The sequence below is a fragment of the Onychostoma macrolepis genome, chromosome 06 (assembly GCF_012432095.1).
Source record: "Onychostoma macrolepis isolate SWU-2019 chromosome 06, ASM1243209v1, whole genome shotgun sequence".
Taxonomy (NCBI): Eukaryota; Metazoa; Chordata; class Actinopteri; order Cypriniformes; family Cyprinidae; genus Onychostoma; species Onychostoma macrolepis.
Genome location: NC_081160.1, coordinates 25,218,746 through 25,240,541, shown reverse-complemented (window position 1 = coordinate 25,240,541; position 21,796 = coordinate 25,218,746). Strand labels below are relative to the sequence as shown.

The 21,796-nt window shown below is 36.0% G+C and overlaps 1 protein-coding gene across 6 annotated transcripts in view; it reads left to right on the top strand.

The window, feature by feature from the left end:
• frmd4ba (FERM domain containing 4Ba) overlaps positions 1-21,796 on the top strand; it is a 52,019-nt gene that overhangs the window by 8,971 nt on the left and 21,252 nt on the right. For 4 of the 6 annotated variants that reach the window (XM_058779074.1, XM_058779078.1, XM_058779075.1 and 1 more), the window contains exons 1-8: positions 4,452-4,628; positions 9,836-9,901; positions 9,978-10,072; positions 10,636-10,728; positions 10,989-11,073; positions 14,051-14,107; positions 14,532-14,554; positions 21,030-21,113. In XM_058779074.1, coding sequence (XP_058635057.1) covers positions 4,467-4,628; positions 9,836-9,901; positions 9,978-10,072; positions 10,636-10,728; positions 10,989-11,073; positions 14,051-14,107; positions 14,532-14,554; positions 21,030-21,113 — 665 coding nt within the window. In that variant the 5' untranslated portion in view covers positions 4,452-4,466. Of the gene's footprint in view, positions 1-4,451; positions 4,629-9,835; positions 9,902-9,977; positions 10,073-10,635; positions 10,729-10,988; positions 11,074-14,050; positions 14,108-14,531; positions 14,555-21,029; positions 21,114-21,796 lie in introns of those variants that run through there. The other 2 variants (XM_058779077.1, XM_058779076.1) reach the window with 1 other exon arrangement.

Genomic DNA, 21,796 nt, shown 5'->3' with positions numbered 1-21,796 from the left:
GTGGAAATTAGCTCATTAATACAAATCAGCGTATGAATGTAACCATGGGAGTTTCTCTTGGCAAGAGAAAGATAAAGACTGAAACAAAGAGAAAAAGACAGATTTTTTTTAAACCATTTTAGCCAATAAAATGTCTCTGAATCTTGCTGAAAAATTACTCTCCCTCAGGCCTTCCAAGATGTAGATGAGTTTGTTTCTTTATAGGAACAGATTTTGAAAGATTTAGCATTGCATCGCTTTCTCACCAATGGCTCCTTTGCAGTGAATGGGTGCCGTTAAACAGCTGATAAAAACATCACAATAATTTGCAAGTAATTCACACGAATCCAGTCCATCAGTTAACATCTTGAAGTAAAAAGCTGCATGTTTGTTAGAAACAAATCCATCATTAAGGTGTTTTAACTTTAAACCATCACTTCTGGCCAAAATACGAGTCTGTAATCCATAATAACGCTTCCTCCAGTGAAAAAGTCCATCCCCTGTTGTCCTCTCACATCACATCAAAAAATAGTTTTTGCTTGTAAACAGTGCTTGATCCATGCATATTTCTCTCCCGATTCAGACGAGGTGACATTTTGACTGGAGAAAGGAATGTTATGGATAGAGGATGTGTTTTTTGCTGGAAGCATCTGTTTGAAGTTAAAAATGTCTTAATGAATCTTGACAGAGACTGTTCATTTGCAGAAGATTTGGACACACGAGATTGAAAGCTTTTGATCACAGTATCAGTGAAATAATAATATATTCTTTTTCATTATGATTTTAAGAATGCTTTTTTTTTATTCAACTGGGTTCATGCCCACCCCACCCCCCAATCTGGCCCAATCTATGCAAATTTGCTGATGTTACATAACACAACATGCGATTGTCTTGTTTGTGTTGGAAATACAATAGCCATTTAATTACCGGCAGGGTGCCATCAAGCATCAATGCCATTAAATTGAATAGGATCCCATGTCACTGAGAGCTTGAGTTTATGCACATGACACCGAACAAGTGCCAGTGTGTGAGGTCATCATTCAATGCCGGCCGAAGCTGTAATTGTATCTCCACAGTTTCTGTGGCAATAACGTGTAATGTTTGTAATAACGCATAACATGAAAACCAAAGCACAACCCATCACTAGCTCCTTGGCATACTTCTCCCAGATGTTTTTGCCTTTTGAACACAACATGTGGAAATTAAATTTGCCATTTGATGTTTTTCCCACACATTAATGTGAAAGTCTTTGTTTTAGTTAACAATATGCTTTCTTTTGAGTTTCGGCCTAAAATATGGCTTCAAAAGCTACAGCTGTGTTTACTTTTAAAGGTGCAGGCATTATGTGGACCTTGGTTTCTCTGTGTGTTTGTGAATACAGGCAGTTATTTTCCTTTCATAGAGGAGCTCTTGAGTGTGAACCTCATGCTGTGTGTGTGTTTGTATGTGTTTGTACTTTCATTCCATATTTACAGCCTGTATTTTGAGCATTTCATGTATGTGCATTTGATGTATCTTTGTGTTTTGGACTTGTGCTCTCTCTCTCTCTCACACACACACACACACACACACACACACCCACACCCACCCACCCACCCACCTGAGAGGTTTAACCAGATACTTTTTGTCAGATGTCCCCTGCGAATTACCCAAGACCTTCCACTGGGAATGACTTGCAACTTTGTATTCCTCAGTGTATTTTGTCCTGAGCTAAATTTATAATCAACAAATTATATAACAGCAAAACAATAAAAAATATATTTGTTTTTCACTGTAAATATATTTGAAGTTTGAAGTAGGTCTATTAGCTAATTGATTTTGAATATGAATAATACTTTATCTTAAGTTGAATTTATAAGTCTGAAATATAAATCTAAAACAATATATATTTAAGGATAAGTCAGCTTAGAATAAACCTTAAAGGGTGATCAGTACTGCATTGCAAAAATATTTTATGAACATTTTATATATTTTTTTTATATTTGTTTATTTATTTTTTATTTAAATTTACTATGTGAGGAATAAAGAGCCAATGGAGTCATATGAGAAAAACAAGAAATCGGTTCTCTTTGTATGGCTTAGTGGTCACTATACAAAAATATTTGAATGTACAATGCCTCATTCAGAAGCCTATTACATTATGTGAGACACTTATGAAAAAAAAAAATAATTAAATGCTTCCTATTTTTTAAATTAATTTTATTTAATTATTTTTTTGGTTGAATTTGAATTGTTTTCAGCTTATAGTTTTACACTAAGGTTGAGAGGTAAAGCTCTTACAGATCAATGCTAGACTGCAGTTTGTTTCCAACCCTTGTGTTTACTCTTACCAAGGCCACAGGCTCTTTGAATTCCCAGAATGCACTTAAACCCTTGACTCTTTGCCTCGCAGCATCCAATCAGTGTTTAACATCAATGGCTGCTCCATGAGGGAACCGTTGAACACGGATCACAACTTTGTCAGTCATGGTTAGAGGCTTTTTAAACTAATTCTTGTTTAATGCAACAGCTTTTTGCCCATATAAATATTCATGCTCAGAACTGTGGGACTGCAAGAGGTTTGTGTTTACTTTCGCTAGCTTTCATAGTGTCTATAATGCTGTATATTATAAAGGCTGTTTTTCATGAGCTACAAAGTGTGTCGTAAAAAGGACAAATTAATCAAAGGTGACAGTAAAGACATTTATAATGTTAAAAAAATACTTCTCTTTACAATAAAAGTCGTTCTTTTGAACTTTCTAACTCTAAAAAAAGTATCATGGTTTGCACAAAAGTATTGAGTAGCACAACTGCTTTTAACATTGATAAGTAATGTTACTTTAGCACCAAATCAGCATATTAGAATGACGTCTGAAGGATCATGTGACACTGAAGACTGAAGTAATGGCTGCTGTGCCATCACAGGAATAAATGTAATTATATTTTAAAATATATTAAAATAGAAAACATTTTTCATTTTTAATATTTCACAATATTATATAGCATTAGAGCCAGACTTTTGAACAGTTGTGTTTCTCTATTACCAGTTACATTGAAGCAAATATATGTGTTCTGTGTATTGTCTTGATTAAATATACTCTATGCACATATGTCTGTGTGCATAACTACAGTAATTTATCACATCACTTATTGTGTTGTCTCAAAAGTGCAGTCTTCTAGTCCTTTTTTATAGATGCATACGGTCTGTATGGATTGGCCCATTTTTCTTAGTATTTTTAACTATGGAGCTACCACTTAACTGACTTGTTTACATCTTGTGTTTCTCCATTCTCTCTATGGACTTTGTTTGCATCATTTGAGATTCTGTTTACCTCCTGGAATAAGCAATTTTAGCAAGTGAAATCCTATTCAAGTGTTTGATTCATTTCTAGCTGTTTTTTTCTTATTAGTCTGTTTGCACCACTTCCCTTTATTTCTAGTGCATTCTTTGTTTTAGAAGATTTAAATTTTACAAACATACAGAGACATATAAACGTCTCTAGAAACGTCTGCCAAATATGACAGCTGTGTGTGTATGTTCCTCTTCGATTTGTACGATTCCCTCTCAGAATGACCTTTAAGACTGAACTCTACCCCAACACACAGACAGCAGGAGGAGAAAGGAAAACATCCTTTTTGGAACCTGAACATCTGACATATTGAATGTAATCTAAACAAATATGGAACAGGAAATGATGCTGTGGAAACCTAGAGGTCAAATGGATGATGGATTTAGTTGAGGGGCTCACTGAGAGGATGGAAAATGTCCTATTTTATTCCATTTTGTCCAATGAAGGCCCTTACCTTTCCTGTATAATTTGCTGTAGAGTTTGGGAGTTAGTCATAACACATCAGCCTCCTATATTGCATATGGCTCAAATAAAAGTAGGTATTTTTATACATTTTTCCTTTATGGAATATGCCGGGTGGAGAAATGTGGCATCTGGAGGAAACTACACCCTTAACACACACAATTTCATAAAGAAGCAGCTAGTAACCCTTACCTTCTCAATAAGAGCCAAAGATTTAAAGTTGGGAGTTTTATTTTAATCGCTACGACTAACAAAACATTCTCATTTGATTGGTCTTATATAAGTGTCTGTAAAACGTTGATCACAAAAGACATACGCTTGTGAAAAGCACAGAGAAACCACAACTTTTGTTTATGAGAAGGGACTGGCACGGCTGGGACGGTCATTGTGTACAATTTGCGTAAATATGTGTGTGTATGTGAGTCTGCACTGCTCACATTCTTTTGTATACGAGTGTGTGCATCACTGAGTATGTCTATGGAGTATGTCGGTATAGGCTTGTCTTTGAGTGTGGATTGTTTGTGGCCTGCCCTCTCTCTGTGCGCTCTTCCAAGGGGGAAAGTCTTGGACAGAAGCCTACATACAGAGCCTCAAACCCAGCCAGTGGCATTCCGACCCTGGTTCTTCCAGGCTCCAGTTAGGTTACATCAGCCTCAGAGGGAGCACACAGCTTCTTAGTGTGCCAGACAAACAGGGATGGCGCTGGGCTTATTTTGTTGCGTAGAGGATCTGCTGGCCTCTGGAAGTCAGTTAGTGTGGACTGTGGCTGAACAGGTGCTGAGGAGATGCTACAGTGATGGGCTCCTGCCCTGTAGGAGGTTCCTGCAGACATGGTGTCATCTGGGAGATGTCTACCAGGTATGAGATGTCTATATGTATGTCATACACTACTATTCAAAATTTTGGGGTCATATATATATATATATATATATATATATATATATATATATATATATATATATATATATATATTATTCAATACAGTTAGTCATCAAGGATGCGTTAAATGGATCAGAATTGACAGTAAAGGTAATTTAGTTGCATGTGATTTCTGTTTAAAAAAAAACTTTACATCAGAATCCTCATTTTTTTCACTAAAATATTAAGCACAGCACAACTGTTTTTAACATTGATAATAATAAGGGATGTTTCTTGAGCCCCAAAACAGCATTTTAGAATGATTTCTGAATAATAATGTGACACTAAAGACTGGAGTAATAGCTGCTGAAAATTCAGCTTTGAAAATTACAGAAATTTGATTTTGAAATACATTGTACATTTTAAATATTAATATTACTGTATTTTTGACCAAATAAATGCAGCCTTGGTGAACATAACTTTCATAAACAACAACAAAAACTCATACTGACCCCATACGTTTGAGCAATAGTGTAAATCTAAATTAAAAATAATTTAATAGCCAAGAATAAAAATTCTGTCATCATTTACTCATGCTCATGTTGGTCCAAACCTGTATGACTTTCTTTCTTCTGTGATGAATTCAGCTAAATGTAGTAGCTACTTCATATAATGAAAGTGGATGGAGATCAGAGATTTTCTAGAGTCTAGCTAAACAACGAGAAAAAAAAAAAAAGAGAAAAGTATCATACAAGTAGCCCATATGAATTATTCCAAGTCTTATGAAGCCATGTGACCGCTTATGTGAGGAACAAACTAAGTTGGATTTATTATTCAGTTAAACTCTTACTTGACAGCTGCTGTCACCATTTACTTTGAACATAAAACTCCTTTTTTGCGTCATGGAAGATAGAAAAGGATATGGGTTTGGAACAACATGAGGGTGTGTAACTGATGACAGAACTACTCCAGTAGATGTCTGACAAATAGTTTAGTTGAGTTTTATTGAGATTAGTTCTATTAAGTCAAAATATGAATGTAAATTGTTCTTTTGGACGTTGTCATAGCACTGTCTGCTCAATTCATTTAGTTTTCATGAGTGTAAGCGTCACTGTTTCTCCTCCTATTGTTGTGCTGTGGTCTGTCTGATGTCATTGTGTCTAAGGAATGCTGTTCTAATAACCTGGATTCAGTAATTCATGACATCTAATATATAATATTAAACACTGATGTGGCTTGTCCTCAGAAATCATGAGCTTTTATATTTTAAAGTTGTATGTAAAGCATTTGGAGAACGTGTATAAAGTCTTTGTGGAACCACATCTTTTTTCAAACTCTGCGAAGACGGATGTTTATTGACCATGTGGACACTGGGAAAAACGTGTCAACTTGTAGTACTTTCCATGAATAGAGAGTAAATATGGATATTTGTTTTTCTTTGTCAACAAATAGTCAGTAAAAGGAGGGGCTTCATCAGAAAATGCTGTAGTCATTCTCAGGGATTCTATACTTAGAAAATAAATTAAGGCTGCCCAGTTATAACGAGAATTAGAACCGTTCATTTATTTTGTAATTGTGATGATTAATAAATTAATAAAATGTACATTAAAATACTACTTTTGTGGGGGAAACCGCATGCCATATTCTTTATGTAGGCTAGGCATGCAAAGCAAGCTGATTGGTATTTCAGTGTCACGTAGCAGTTTAGCAAGAGCAAACTGACTGTCAAGTGCACAGACTGTCAGGTGATGTTTCTATAACTCAATATACTGTACAGTATGTCACTAATAGTAACAGAATAATAGAACACTAATAGTAGTAAAACAAATCTAGCAAAACCTCATTTGTTAGGACTGCTTTGTATTTACTGTTTAGCTTATGGACTCATTTAATCATTTAATTCAGATTGGTCATTGCTTTCAGTTGTTCAACTGACTTGCATTTTCTAAGTTTTATTTTATATATTATTATTTTCTTCTCTCAAACAAAAATCATTTGTTTACAGGATGCTAACACTGCTCTTTTTAGAAAAAACGGCTAACGGCTAACACCATAGTATGGGCTGTGAAACTTAACAAATGCCCAAAAAGCACAATATAAAACCATAAAAAGAGGTCCATACTATTCCAAGTTTGTTAATGATCACGGTCTGAGCCCATATGATGTGAGAGAAACTGATCAAAATTTAACTAGAAATTTAATTGCCAATTTTATTTATGGGTTTCTTTAATCAACTTTATTGAGAGTCACTCCACAGTTGAGTGATATTTATACATCCAGACAGATCTTCTCTCCAGATGTTTTTTTCTTTTTCTTTTAAGTTTTTGACGCAGTTTTAGGACTGGTAGGTCTGAGTCATTTCATCCTTTTGTTTTTCTTGTGACTCACCCTGAGACAGTATTGTTTGTGTAAGAAAATCACTCTCGCACATGGCAGAGGTTAAGGGTCTTCAGGTCACTGATGATGCATGTCTGAAAGTAAGACAAGTTTGGAGCTAGTGGTACTAATAATGGTTGAATTACTATTTTTTTAATTAGAGCTATAGTGTTTCCTGTGTCCACACAAGCATGTTTGTGTATGTTTTTGGAGAGGGAGTATGGGGCTTTGTTTGAACTATTATAATTCAGGGTGAATGACCCATATGTCAAGAGCATTATACATCACATGACCTTCTCGTTTTGCATGGTCACTCATTCCCTTCCCCCACTTGCACATATATAGGCTTAATTCACACAAACACAAATCCATTTGGCTTTTATTGTCTTCAGATATTAAAGTATAAAGTTATAAGTTTAAATATTCATTACAGATCCCAAACTCTACACTAACTTCTTTGTCTACATTGATCTGAGTTGGCAGACTGATATAATAGCCACTCAGTGACTAGTGATGAGCGTATAGTCTGACAACACACAAAACAAGTGAGATCCCCGCACGAGTAAATCTATACTGGACAAGCAGAAAATACATACAGTAAGTGGGTGTTTTTTTCAGGGATAAGTGGAGGGCTTTTTAGTGGGGGGAAAGAAAGTCTTGGGGGGGCAGGGATTTGATGCCGCATTAAGCTTAAATAATGCTGATGCTGAGTCTAGTGTAAAGCACTTTCAAGAGCATTGTTTTTGGCAAGATAAAGTTCAACTCAAAGCCAGTGAGGATCGCTGCATTGCTGGTGGAGCAGATTTTCTGAATGTATGGTAATCGTTATTGACTGCTATGGTATTGATCTAATCAAAATTTAAATATTAAACTAAGCAAAACACTGCCTAAGAATGAATTTCAAGTAATGTTCTCCATTTGGAATGAATTAAAAAAAAAAAAAAAAACACCAAGAAGATGTATTGTTATTAGTGTGCATGTTCTGTCTCATCTTTCGTAACAAGTTTTATTAAAGCATGGCTTTAAACATTCATCGGGCTGGGCTATAGTCCTGTAAAGGGTTTCTATAGTGACTAATCCAAGCTTAGACAATGGAGCCTGTGTAATTAACAACACCAATAATTCTCTCCATTAAGACGGCTTAAATGCAGGTCCTTGTTTTTTATAGTGACTGGCTCTCAGATTTTTCTCTCTTATTCGGTAGTAAGCTGCTTATTATAGCTCTTGTTTGATCACAATTAGATTTAAGAAATGTTTACTCTTGAAGAAATATCGTACCACGTATTAATAAAATCTCAAATTATTTACAAATTATATTATTAAAAAATATGAGACTCAAGAAAGTTGGTGAAGTCACATGAGAGTGGCTAATTTTGGTTAATTAATCAACTGTTATCAGTACATGTACACTGGTGGATCTGGTGAAGAGAGATAGTTTGGTTCTCATTAATTAAGTAGAATTCACGCATGCTCCATGTTGAATCCTCAAGCTTATCACCATTTTAATGCATGAAGGAGAAAAGTTAATTGTGTATGTTAATAATTTTGCAGTTGATTTAATGCAGTATTAAAAATCATATGAGGGTGGATTTGATTATAAATAATTATGGTTATATTATCATGATACAATCAGGGGGCAGCTTTGAACAGTAAAAAGATTAGCAGTTTGGAATTTCACATGACTATGATTCACTCAGATTATATTGAATTCTATTAAGGCTCAGTCTTGTGCATAAAGGGCTTTCAGATGCAGCTGCGCAGCCATTGTGTAAGAAAACATGATGTAAACCGCGAAAAATAAATATAAGCGTTGTACTAGACATGGTGAAGAGAACAATGTGTCCTTACAAGTTCAGGTTTACATCAGTTCAATTTTTTTTTAGAGTCTCTCTCTCTCTCTCACTCACTCACACTCTCTCTCATTCTGAATCACCCCTAAATAAATTCATACATAATTAGTATTTCGTTTAATTAATATGTAGGATCTATAAAAGGCATGTTATGTAAATAATAATAAAATAAGAATTATGTTCATAATTTAGTTTTTCCTCTGACTTTGCTGAATGCTCCTAAAGTCACTCTGCCAAGAGACTGCCAAGATCACATCTAAATCCAGCTGACTGTACACAGAGATCAATCTTCCCAATGGGAAAAACAATCCAATTTATAAACCCAGTATCAGAGGACACACTCTCCTCACATCATTAGATTAGTGTTTATAAGTAAAGCTGTAGGTTATGATGATGATGTCTAAATCTGTATTAGAAGTCATGGAGGTGCATGTTCAAAATATTACACACACATACAGGGTCAATAAAAATGTTAAATACACTGCTGTTTAAAAGTTTGGGGTTGGTATGATTTTTTTATGTTTTTGAAAGAAGTCTCTTTTGCTCACCAATTATGCTGAATTATTGTTTTTTAAAAATATATAAAATAAATATATTTTATCAAATATATATAATATAAAATAGATAATATATTAATTATAAAAATGTGAGTTATTCCTATGATGGCAAAGCTGAATTTTCAGGAGCCATTATTCCAGTTGTGCGTCACATGATCTTTCAGAAATCATTCTAATATTCTGATGTGGTGCTAAAGAAAAATTTCTTAATAATGATGAAAACAGTCGTGCTGTTTATTTAAAATGAAAATATTTTGTAACATTACAAAATCTCGCTTTTGATATACAAATTAATGCATCCGTGGTGATAAAAGTATTCATTTAAAATCCCAAACTTTTAAACAATATGGTTGTTATTTTTATGAATTAGTTTACAAATATTGAATATATTAAGACTAACTGGATGTGTGTTTGACTTTGACAGATGACGGAGGGCCGGCTGTGTCAGGTGCTTCTGCTAGATGACAGGCAGCTGGAACTGCTGGTCCAGGTAAAGCTAACTCACAGACAGACAGACAGATAATGTATGGAATAAAAATAAATAACACCTGTTTTCTCTAATACAGCCAAAACTGTTGTCCCGGGATCTCCTGGATCTTGTTTCATCACATTTTAACCTAAAAGAGAAAGAATACTTTGGAATCTCCTTCACAGATGAGAAGTAAGTTGGTGAAGTGATTTGTTGTCATTGTATAGAAAGATGTAGCTATGATTTTTTGAAATCTTGTTTATTGCTTATTAAGCACATGTTGCCACTTAATACAAAGACGCTCCTGGGTAGATCTTTAATTATATTAATTTATATTATAAAATCATTAGCTAGATTTTATTATAGTATAAAATCATTAGCCAAATAACCTCTTATTTGAGGTTGACTTTATTTAGACAACCTCAAATAAGAACTAAACTTCTACTGAACTACTATACGTCTTTGTAAAATTGCATGCTTTTGAACAAAAGGCTTAGTTGGGGCTTTAGAGGTAATTCTAGTTTCACAAGATAATTTTTAAATACTTACCTGCTTACTTTGGATTCTTGCCAGTGCTAAGATCCTTTGATCATTCATTCATTCATTCATTCATTCAGACGAAGCACATATAGGATCATGCACAACATGTGAGGTTAAATGTAGTTTAAAATCATCAAATCTTTAAAAGTCATCATTATAGCAGATGTGTGTTTCTTATGTGAAAGTATTTCATTAAACTTATTGCTGTTCATCAGGGGTCAGAAGAACTGGCTTCAACTGGATCGCAGGGTGCTGGACCATGACTTTTCCAAAAAGAGTGGACCTCTTGAGCTCAAATTTCAAGTCAGGTTAGTTCAGATTTACTCATTTGCATGTTCAATGGCTATCCAATAGAGGGCGCCAGCTGCACAGACATGCTGATGCAAATTCAACATGCAAATGCAAGATATGCTCTTAGAGCAAGACAAGAAAAGATTTGGCATTGAGATTGACAATATGTATATACTCCTTCATATCTCTTTTCACTTCAAATGCAATGTTTGTTAGTTTCAGTTAATTACAGGAGTAAATTTATGTTCTGCACTGATTGTTGCTGTGTTTTTTGTAGGTTTTACATTGAGAGTGTTGCATATCTAAAAGATGCTACCACCGTTGAACTGTTTTTCCGGAATGCTAAGATATCTGTCTATAATGTAAGTGATCCAAGTATTAACAGTATGTCACAGATCATCAGTGTTGTTTTCTACAACAATTGTCAATTGAAGGTTTTTTGTTTGTTTGTTTTTTTTGGTGAGGCTTTAAAAGAGCTTGGCAGGTGGCTTCCATTAAGTTCTTTTTGATTACGGGCATTTACAGATGACAGCCCTGACACAGCAGGATGCTGCTGGGTTGGCTGGCTCCTCTCTAGCCTCTTCCAGCTATAAAGGCTATTATTGAACCACCAAATCTAATTCAGCCTAACACATTTAATAAAGAAAGAAAAGAAGTATGAATTGAACTCACTCTGACAGATTTTCTTATTTTGTCTAAATACTATTGTAAATCACACAATTTCGAAATAATCATATGCAGTATTTGACTATCTTGTAGCTACTGCTTTTTGATGCTTTCCACTGTAACAAAAAAGGTGGGAAATACTAATAATTTGTTACTCGAGCCATTTCAAAGTTTTTGTATGTAATTTTATTTTGCATTTTATTTAGTATTTTGCATTTTGCTTTATTTGTAATATAAAGCTTAATGCTTCAAATGTTTAAAAATGTAACTGTTACACCCAATAATAAATGTATGTATGTATGTATGTATGTATATATATATATATATATATATATATATATACAGTGAGGAAAATAAGTATTTGAACACCCTGCTATTTTGCAAGTTCTCCCACTTAGAAATCATGGAGGGTCTGAAATTGTCATCGAGGTGCATGTCCACTGTGAGAGACATAATCTAAAAAAAATCCAGAAATCACAATGTATGATTTTTAACTATTTATTTGTATGATACAGCTGCAAATAAGTATTTGAACACCTGTCTATCAGCTAGAATTCTGACCCTCAAAGACCTGTTAGTCTGCCTTTAAAATGTCCACCTCCACTCCATTTATTATCCTAAATTAGATGCACCTGTTTGAGGTCGTTAGCTGCATAAAGACACCTGTCCACCCCATACAATCAGTAAGAATCCAACTACTAACATGGCCAAGACCAAAGAGCTGTCCAAAGACACTAGAGACAAAATTGTACACCTCCACAAGGCTGGAAAGGGCTACGGGAAATTGCCAAGCAGCTTGGTGAAAAAGGTCCACTGTTGGAGCAATCATTAGAAAATGGAAGAAGCTAAACATGACTGTCAATCTCCCTCGGACTGGGGCTCCATGCAAGATCTCACCTCGTGGGGTCTCAATGATCCCAAGAAAGGTGAGAAATCAGCCCAGAACTACACGGGAGGAGCTGGTCAATGACCTGAAAAGAGCTGGGACCACCGTTTCCAAGGTTACTGTTGGTAATACACTAAGGCGTCATGGTTTGAAATCATGCATGGCACGGAAGGTTCCCCTGCTTAAACCAGCACATGTCCAGGCCCGACTTAAGTTTGCCAATGACCATTTGGATGATCCAGAGGAGTCATGGGAGAAAGTCATGTGGTCAGATGAGACCAAAATAGAACTTTTGGTCATAATTCCACTAAACGTGTTTGGAGGAAGAAGAATGATGAGTACCATCCCAAGAACACCATCCCTACTGTGAAGCATGGGGTGGTAGCATCATCTTTGGGGGTGTTTTTCTGCACATGGGACAGGGCGACTGCACTGTATTAAGGAGAGGATGACCGGGGCCATGTATTGCGAGATTTTGGGGAACAACCTCCTTCCCTCAGTTAGAGCATTGAAGATGGGTCGAGGCTGGGTCTTCCAACATGACAATGACCCGAAGCACACAGCCAGGATAACCAAGGAGTGGCTCTGTAAGAAGCATATCAAGGTTCTGGCGTGGCCTAGCCAGTCTCAGACCTAAACCCAATAGAGAATCTTTGGAGGAGCTCAAACTCCGTGTTTCTCAGCGACAGGCCAGAAACCTGACTGATCTAGAGAAGATCTGTGTGGAGGTGGGCCAAAATCCCTCCTGCAGTGTGTGCAAACCTGGTGAAAAACTACAGGAAAGCGTTTGACCTCTGTAATTGCAAACAAAGGCTACTGTACCAAATATTAACATTGATTTTCTCGGGTGTTCAAATACTTATTTGCAGCTGTATCATACAAATAAATAGTTAAAAAAATCATACGTTGTGATTTCTGGATTTTTTTTTTTAGATCATGTCTCTCACAGTGGACATGCACCTACGATGACAATTTCAGACCCCTCCATGATTTCTAAGTGGGAGAACTTGCAAAATAGCAGGGTGTTCAAATACTTATTTTCCTCACTGTATATGTATATATATATAAAATATATGTGTGTGTATATTTTATTTAAATATAAGTAAATATTTGCAAGATTGCTATTAGTAATCAGCCATTTGTATTTCTTTGTACGGTATTATGGTGTGATCTGAGTCCTCGCGGGGCGCTGCATATGGCGTGATAGAGTGGTTGAGGGATTTTACTCGTTGCTGTACAGCGACCCCATGTTGACTGATTAAATACCTACTTTTGTAACTGTAGTACTACAGCCACAAACTTCTGTTGTTATTTATTTGAAATTACCCCGGCGCAACCGTGTGGTGAAAACAATTTATTCAAAGTGATAAAGTTTGTTTTTATCATTATTTGCTTCCGCGAGACACTAGAGCCAAGTTCTTTTGATGCACGTTGAAACACGAGCGCTGAACCTGCTCCTAGACTGTACCATGTCATCCTGGGGTGGTCCAAGTTATTTCTTTCAGTCATTCCGAATATATTAGTGACCTTTATTATTTAAAGTGTGTTTAATAATGTGTTATTGTAATAATCTGTTAGTCGTGCAATGATATTGCGTGTGACGTAGATTAAGTGGATATTTTTATGAAGACACCCTGTGGCTGTTTATAAAGATGGTGTCGTCCACAGTGGAACCTGTGCTGTGTGGAAACGGTTGGTGGTGGGATAAATAGTTAGATTCGGTGTGTCGACCGAAAGCCAAACGAGTAAAGCGATGTTTTTAACTGCTTCCTTTTTTAAATTTACAGGAAAACATTGAAGTGGAGAGTGAGATTGTTTTTAAGTTAGCCGCATACACTGTTCAGGTGAGTGATAATTTTTAATACTCTGGATTAGTTTTGACAGACTCACTGCGAGTCATTTTCATACGCAATTTGTATCCGAACTGTTTTTAAGCTGCTTTACAACCTTAACCGGTTACAACTACATGCGTGCTACTGTACGTCCTGTTTTTACGCAAGAATTTGCATTTATCTTTTCGCTGAACTGTAGCAGCGTCCCCTCTTTGCATGTTAGTGTTTGTGCATTGAATGCTTAGGATCCGACGTAACTGTAATGATCAACTTTTCATTAACTGGCAAATGTCTAATACAAAGTTTAGAGATGTGTGGTCTGTAGTAAACCCACTCTGGAGTTAAGCTTCTTACCGCATTGACTCAAGACTCAAGCATGTATAAAGGTTCAGTCTGAATGATTCATCAACACAAGCATTTTGTCTCTTTTCTTTAGGAGGCATGCGGAGATTACACAAGGTAAGAGAAATCTTAACACATCTTGGTTTGAAGATTGCATTAGATCGGGGTAATCGACCCCTGAAATATAGATTATTATAAATGTATATTTGCATTTACTATTTAGTCCATTTTTAAAAGTTTGTTTTGATCTGTATAATTATTAGGACAAAAAATGCTAGGAAACGTTTATTTATCCACTAGTAAAAATAAAACATGTTTTGGTTGTCAAGCATAATGTAACATACACCTGCCATCACACTTGTGCAAGCTTGAGGGAACTAATTGATAGGATCACTGTATGCACTTTATTTAGCTTTTTTTCCTTTGGGTATGTTGAATTTTTTTTCTTCATCTTGTAATGAAACGTGCTCTAAGATGATGTGAGCTTTGGATCGTATGTCTGGAGCAGGACAAAGAAAAAATTGGTGCATTCAGGTTTGCCTTTGATGTGTAATTGATTACAAATTGCACCATACATTACAAAATAGTTTCAGAATACTTCGTTAAATGTTATGTTCTGTGTTTTTATTTTTATTGCTAAAATTAGTGTCCATCCAGCTTGGTGGTGGAATTGTGTGTTTGTAAGTTAGAGCCATCTAAAAGCAAGCATTTTAAGTTAATGTTTAGGCTGTGCGCCTCAGTGTTTTGTTGTGAATCCAGCCCTAGTTGATCATTTCCAAAGGAAATATTTAATAAGTGAGTAGAACTGACAGTAAATATATCTGATGTGTATGTCCCTTGTCTTGGATATTTCTGGACTTAAACCTTAAAAAGGACTCTTGGCATGTGCATTTTGTGTAAGACAGAACATAATTCAGTTTAGAGATTTTCGTTGTTTATAAATGTTGCCCACTTTCTAAGCACATTACCACAGTCATCTTAGGCATATTACCTAGTTCTCCGTTCATAAATTTTCAGGAGGTTTACTCCAAATGATTAGTTATTGTAAGTAATGGAATTCTTTGCCTTCTCTGTTAACATGGACTGATCTTGAGGCAGTGAATGGGATGCATAGGGTTAAAGCAATCTGTTAACACAGAAAATATGTAAGGGAGAATTGCTCAGAAAGGTTCAGCATTGGTCACTCTTTCTCAATAGCCTTGCAGTTCATTATTGGAAAACAAAGCTTGTCTACTATTGGGAACAGAGGTGTGTGTAAACAGTCCCTTTTACTCTGAAAATGTTTACCTTGCAACAACGACTGCTTTTGTTTAGCATTGGGGAACTCGTCAAAGACCTTGTAAAATGTTTTCTTTCTGTGTTAATTTGTTTTTGTCAAAAAAAGGGACGTATTGAAAAGGTTTTGTTAAGAACATATTGAAAGAGTACACAGGTGGCATATTGGAGCTACTTTCACTCTGGCCTTTTACATTTACTGTATGTTCGGTACGTCTGCAACAGGAAGTGGCACATTGGCGGTGCTCTTTTCCGTGGAATTGTGTTGATCTCACATGATGTGCATGGTTGATTATAAGAAAATGAGTTACAAATGTACATTTAATTGTGTGTGTGTGTGTTTTAAATAAATTATATTTCAATAACGATATAATAAATGCATATAAAGAGAGAGAATATACAGAATATTGTACAGCGCAGTTCCACTGTTTGTGTCAGAGGTTTTGGTTCTGTTTTTATTTTTTTATGCTAATTAAATTGGGGGTGGGGGGGGGCATTAAAACTGGAACATTAAAACTGAATGTTTTTGAATTTTAGATTAGATTCAGATTAGATTTTTCTGAAGGACCATGGGATCATGTGTAAAAAGAGTAATGGCTGATAAAAATTCAGCTTTGCCATCACAGTAATAAATTATATGTGACCCTGGACCACAAAACCAGTCTTAAGTCGCTGCGGTATATTTGTAGCAATAGCCAAAAATAAATTGTATGGGTCAAAATTATCAATTTTTCTTTTATGCCAAAAATCATTAGGATTAGTGTTGTCACGGTACCAAAATTTCAGTATTCGGTACCAATACCAGTGAAAATCCACGTTTCTCGGTACCACATGCTAATTTAAAAAACACACTATTTTTAATAATAAAGCCATTCTTTAGACTTATTTAAATTGTGTTTCAAGTTTTTCCGCAAGTAATAAAAGTATGAAAAACAGTAAACAAGTTTCACCCAAATTTGATTTGTCTTTTAATTAATTAAATTTAAACACATTACATTTTTTTGGTAAATAAAGGGGATTTACTATTAAAATTAAAATATGGAAGAAATATTGTGTGATTTCTTTAAAAATAAATATTACTTTTTTTTTAGTATTTACAGATACTAGTCCGTGTCGTGATTTGATTTAAGTGTAATGACCTACTTTTGATTAATTCATCCAAACTTTGATAATATCCGTGACATTTCGTGCTAAACTGTAAATTCTGTTTTTATAATTGGATTCCGAGATTTTGTCCGCGTTTTCTGCATCACGGAAATGATAGGGCCGTCAAGAACCGGGTTGACCGGGTACTCGGTACCAGAGTCCTGTACGGGTCCTGTTTGATAAACCCGCACCCGCCCCGCACCCCGCACCCGCAGTAGAGTCCTGTACGGGTCCTGTTTGAATACCCGACCCGTTATCCGACAGCAACACTAATTTAATTCCGAACCCCCGACCCGACCCGTTTGACATAAAAACCGCGACCCGAACCGCACCCGCATTAAATCTACATAAGGCAGACAAAACGCCTTTATTTTATTTTTAATGTAACAAGCAATTAACAAGTCATTCTGATTTAATGCGTTAATATTTTAATAATAAATAATAATAAATTTAATAATAACATTTAACACACGCAGCCCAACAAGTTAACAGAGAGAGAGAAAGCACCATTCAATGTGTAATCAATATAAAACTATTGGCGGACTAAAGCTTTTATTCAAACTGTGAATTGATTAACTACAGAAAAGCGAGCAAAGAGCGCTTCCTTTAATGTAATCACTAGACTTACAGCTGTCAATCAATGTCAATACAGCAGTCGATTGGCTACAGTGCTCAGTGTTTGCAAATCCCGCTGTAGAAGCCCAGTCTTCAGACAGAGCGTGCGAACGAACACAAGCACGGGACAATTTGAAAGGAGCTGCCTATCAGCGTGTACTGGATTAAGTCGAAATAGTCTTGGTTATAATTGTACGCGCAACCCGCCCGTGCCTGTCACCAGTCCGACCCGCACCCAACACGTCAATATTATTCCACCCGTTACGTCAATTTTTGCGGTTCACCCGTCGGGTACCCGCCCGCGTGCAGGACTCTGCTCGGTACCACTGGTACTTAAAAAAACCTGGTACCGTGACGTTTTCATTTTTTTAGTACCGACTTGGTACCGAAGTACCGGGTCTTTAGACAACACTAATTAGGATAAGTAAAGATCATGTTCCATGGAGATATTTTGTAAATTTCTTACCGTAAATATATCAAAACTTTGTTTTTGATTAGTAATATGCGTTGCTAAGAACTTCATTTGGACTACTTTAAAGGCGATTTTCTCAATATTTTGATTCCAGATTTTCAAATAGTTGAATCTTGGCCAAATATTGTCCGATCCTAACAAACCGTACGCCAATGGAAAGCTTATTTATTCAGCTTTCAGATGATGTATAAATCTCAATTTCGAAAAATTTACACTTAAGACTGGTTTTGTGGTCCAGGGTCACATATTTTAAAATATTACATTAAAATGTAATAATATTTCACACAATATTATTTTTACTGTATTTTTGATCAAATAAATTGCCTTGCTTAGACTTACCGAACCCATACTTTTGAAACTGTAGTGAATGCCTAGTTTTTTTAGTTTTTGGTTGAAGATCGGTGGGTCATGTGAGTACATTTTTATGGCTGATAGGCTATTCCCTTTACTCTTTGCTGGCAATTAATTAGGCAGTGCGGTCGAGCAATCCTGGTAGCAGCAAATCAATACTGATGGTGTCCTTTTATGGTTTAAGTGGGCTTAGGATACAGCAAGCCTTCAGACCTCCTCTTCCTCTGGTTTCTGTTATTTCCATGTGGATGAAGGCTCCCACATCTCATAAAGCCTGAGCGGTTGCATTTGGAGGCCCAGGGCTTTAAGTTTATGTAGGAAGTTAGAAGACCCCCACCTCTCTCCATATAAACCTCCTCCTGCTCTCCATATAAACCTCCTCCTGCTCTCCACTGTTAAGACTGCATATTAGAGGAGAGGGAGTGGAGACATCTCCCGTTGGCAGACGATAGGGCGTCATGCAGGATGCTGATGTCATCTGTCTGCAGTTTATGTCAGGAGCAACCAAGCAGGGTTTCTCCTAGAAGGCCACCCTCCATATGTCCTAGTTCTATAGACGGAATATCGAAAGTTCAGGAAGTGATGCCACTTTTAAAAATAAACAGTGAGGACGTTATTAAATACGTTTATGATAATACTTGATCTTGTTGAACCTGAATTCTAAGCAAAAGTTGCCTTCGGTTTAAGGACGTCGACTTAAAATGACCCATTTCCCACTGATATCCTTGCAATGAGGGTAGGTGTATTCTTGAAAAAGCTGACACATGGTTCTAACTCCTCCATGCGTTGCTTGTGCTGGGTTAAGCATTTGCCCGCCCTTCCTTGCCAACTGTTTGATAGTACAGACAGCATAATGAATTCCAGATTGCTGACAAGGCATTGCGGTCTCAGGGCACCGGCTTACTGTGTTTTACCACATCATCAACCCGGCCTGCTAGATTTATACCTTCAAACTTATCTTAAATTGCTGAACTACAGAACCAACTGGCTTGGAAAGGGAAGTGCGCCAGGGAATATAGTGGTGCTTTGTCAAGCAAGGTATTAATGGGCCGATAAGCAGGGTTAGAAAGGTTTTATGTGTTATCAGTTCTGTAACCGGTTTCCTTTTGTTTTAATTAATTTTCTAAGTATTCTGAATCCAATGTTATGGTTTTACATTGTTTTGCAAAATTAGACCAGTTCTTGCGCTTTGTTTTCTGAGTAATTGCTTCCTGTAAAACAATATTGCCCACTGCACCCTCAAGACAGTTTTGGAAAAGATCAGATCAAAGCTTGCTAGAGCAGATCAGATGTCTGGAAGCCCATGACATGAGGGTTTTATGAATTCAGATGTTGTGTCTTATGTTCCATCATGCCAGTTTTTTTGTGTGTAGTTTTGTTGCAGTTTGATGTGTGGCCTCCTAACTCCTGAAGGGATAGTTGATGCAAAACATTTTATTCTGTCATTGTTTACTCACCCTCATGCCATTTCAAACCTGTATGTCTTCCTTTTTTCCATGCAGCACCTAAGAAGAAAAGTTTTGATAATGCACTAGATGGAATTTTTCAATGCAATTATTCCACAGAAGAAAGAAATCATACAGCTTTGAAAAAGCATTACTTAGTATTAAAAATATTAAGAACTATTACTTTCAACACGTTCTGTAATTTTGGCACTTTGCTCTACCTGTATATTCAGGTTACAGACTTTGACATTGAAGTATATCATAATCTCTCCACTGAGATAAGATGCTATTAGCTCAAGCACTACATCACTAACTTCAGCTTGAATTTGTAACCTTACATGGGAAAGTTCAGTTTTACGTTTACATCTAATCTTTATATATAGGCTCTGAGTGACCATAAAAAGACAAGCCAAGATTTTTGTAGTTGCAGAATAGAAAAAAATGCACATCTCGTAATGATATGTAATTTAAACACTGATTGGTTTAAAGTGTAAGCGTTGAGGTGGGAGCCCATTTATCTAAAAAGGAATTCCAGCAGGGTGATAAAAGATAAAACCAGTGTGCTCTTCAAACATCAAGAAGCTCTTAGAAGAAAATATTCAAACATTGGTCTATCAGTGTCATCACTTGTCACCTGAGAGTTTTATTTCAAAAGAATGATATCTGCTCTCCTCAAACAAACATCGTTGTCTCTTAAATCACCTTGTTTTGGCCAAACAAGAATGGCTTCTACAGAATTTATACATTATATTCTTTTAGGTTTGCTACATCATTTTGAAAATGTCAAGTTTCACTCAGAGATTAAAAAAAAAAAAACATTAAATCAAAATGAAACAAGGTTAATTAAAAATCTATTATTTTAGTGTTTTAAGTAACTGTGTTTGACTGTTAATCTTTTTTTTTTTTTTTTTATCTGACTGTATTAGTTTCTAATGCTATTGTCAATATCATACTGATGTGGTATTTAAAGGTTGTGTTTTGGAAAATATGTTTCAGAAGGTGTTAAATTGTCAGTAAACATCTCAGTCCTCACTTTTAATACCTAAAAAGGACATTGTTTCAAAGATTTTAAACATGAAATGTTTAAAAAGACTTGCCTCAACAAAGATTTCATGAGAATCACCCATATATTGCAGGAAGTTATAGTAATGCTATAGCCTATACTATAATCTTATCTACACTACTGCTGTGTTTACTTTTTATACACTAGCATATATTTAGCTAGGCCACCCAGTATTTATTTCTGAAGTACTTAATTTTAACATGCTGTTTTTGTTTTAACTTTCAGTGATGAAAGCACAAGATCAGACTTAAAAAAGCTTCCAGCTTTCCCCACTGCGGTATTGAAGGAGCACCCATCATTAGCATTCTGGTAAGACTGCATTTTTGTTTTTGTAGTAAATAAAGGTAGCTTCTGTAATATCACTTTTTTTTTGTCAAACACAGTATTCAGTAGGACATGATGTAGGCAGAGACTTGATTGTATCCATCAGGTTTGAATTGATCTTGCAAAATGGGCTGTGATATTATTAGTTAAAGGTGCCATAGAATGGAAAACTGTATTTACCTTGGCATAGTTGAATAATAAGAGTTCTGTACATGGAAATGAAATACCGTGAGCCTCAAACACCATTGTTTCCTCCTCCTCATGTAAATCTCGTGAATAAAAAAGACCACTGAAAATTAGGCGAATCAGAACATAACACCGACTGTGACAGCATTTGGGATCACTAATAGCCACAGGAACACTACAGTCGAATCATCAGAAGTTCTGCAGGTACTGTGAAGAAACAAGAAACAACAGGCAAGCGAGGACAACAGCGAAAATGGCAGATCATGGAAATAAATGTTATGTTCCAGGCTGTGCAGGGGATGTGAACTGCAGGGATGGGTTGGTGTCTGTATTCAGAAAGGCACGGAAAGCAAATAACGTGAGCCACTAAAGGGACATGGTTAGCTGCTAGCGGTAGCCTGTTACATTACAGTACAGTACATTTCACTTACCACATAAACAGAGTAAGGAGAGATGACTGAGGATGATGGCGAAACAGTTTC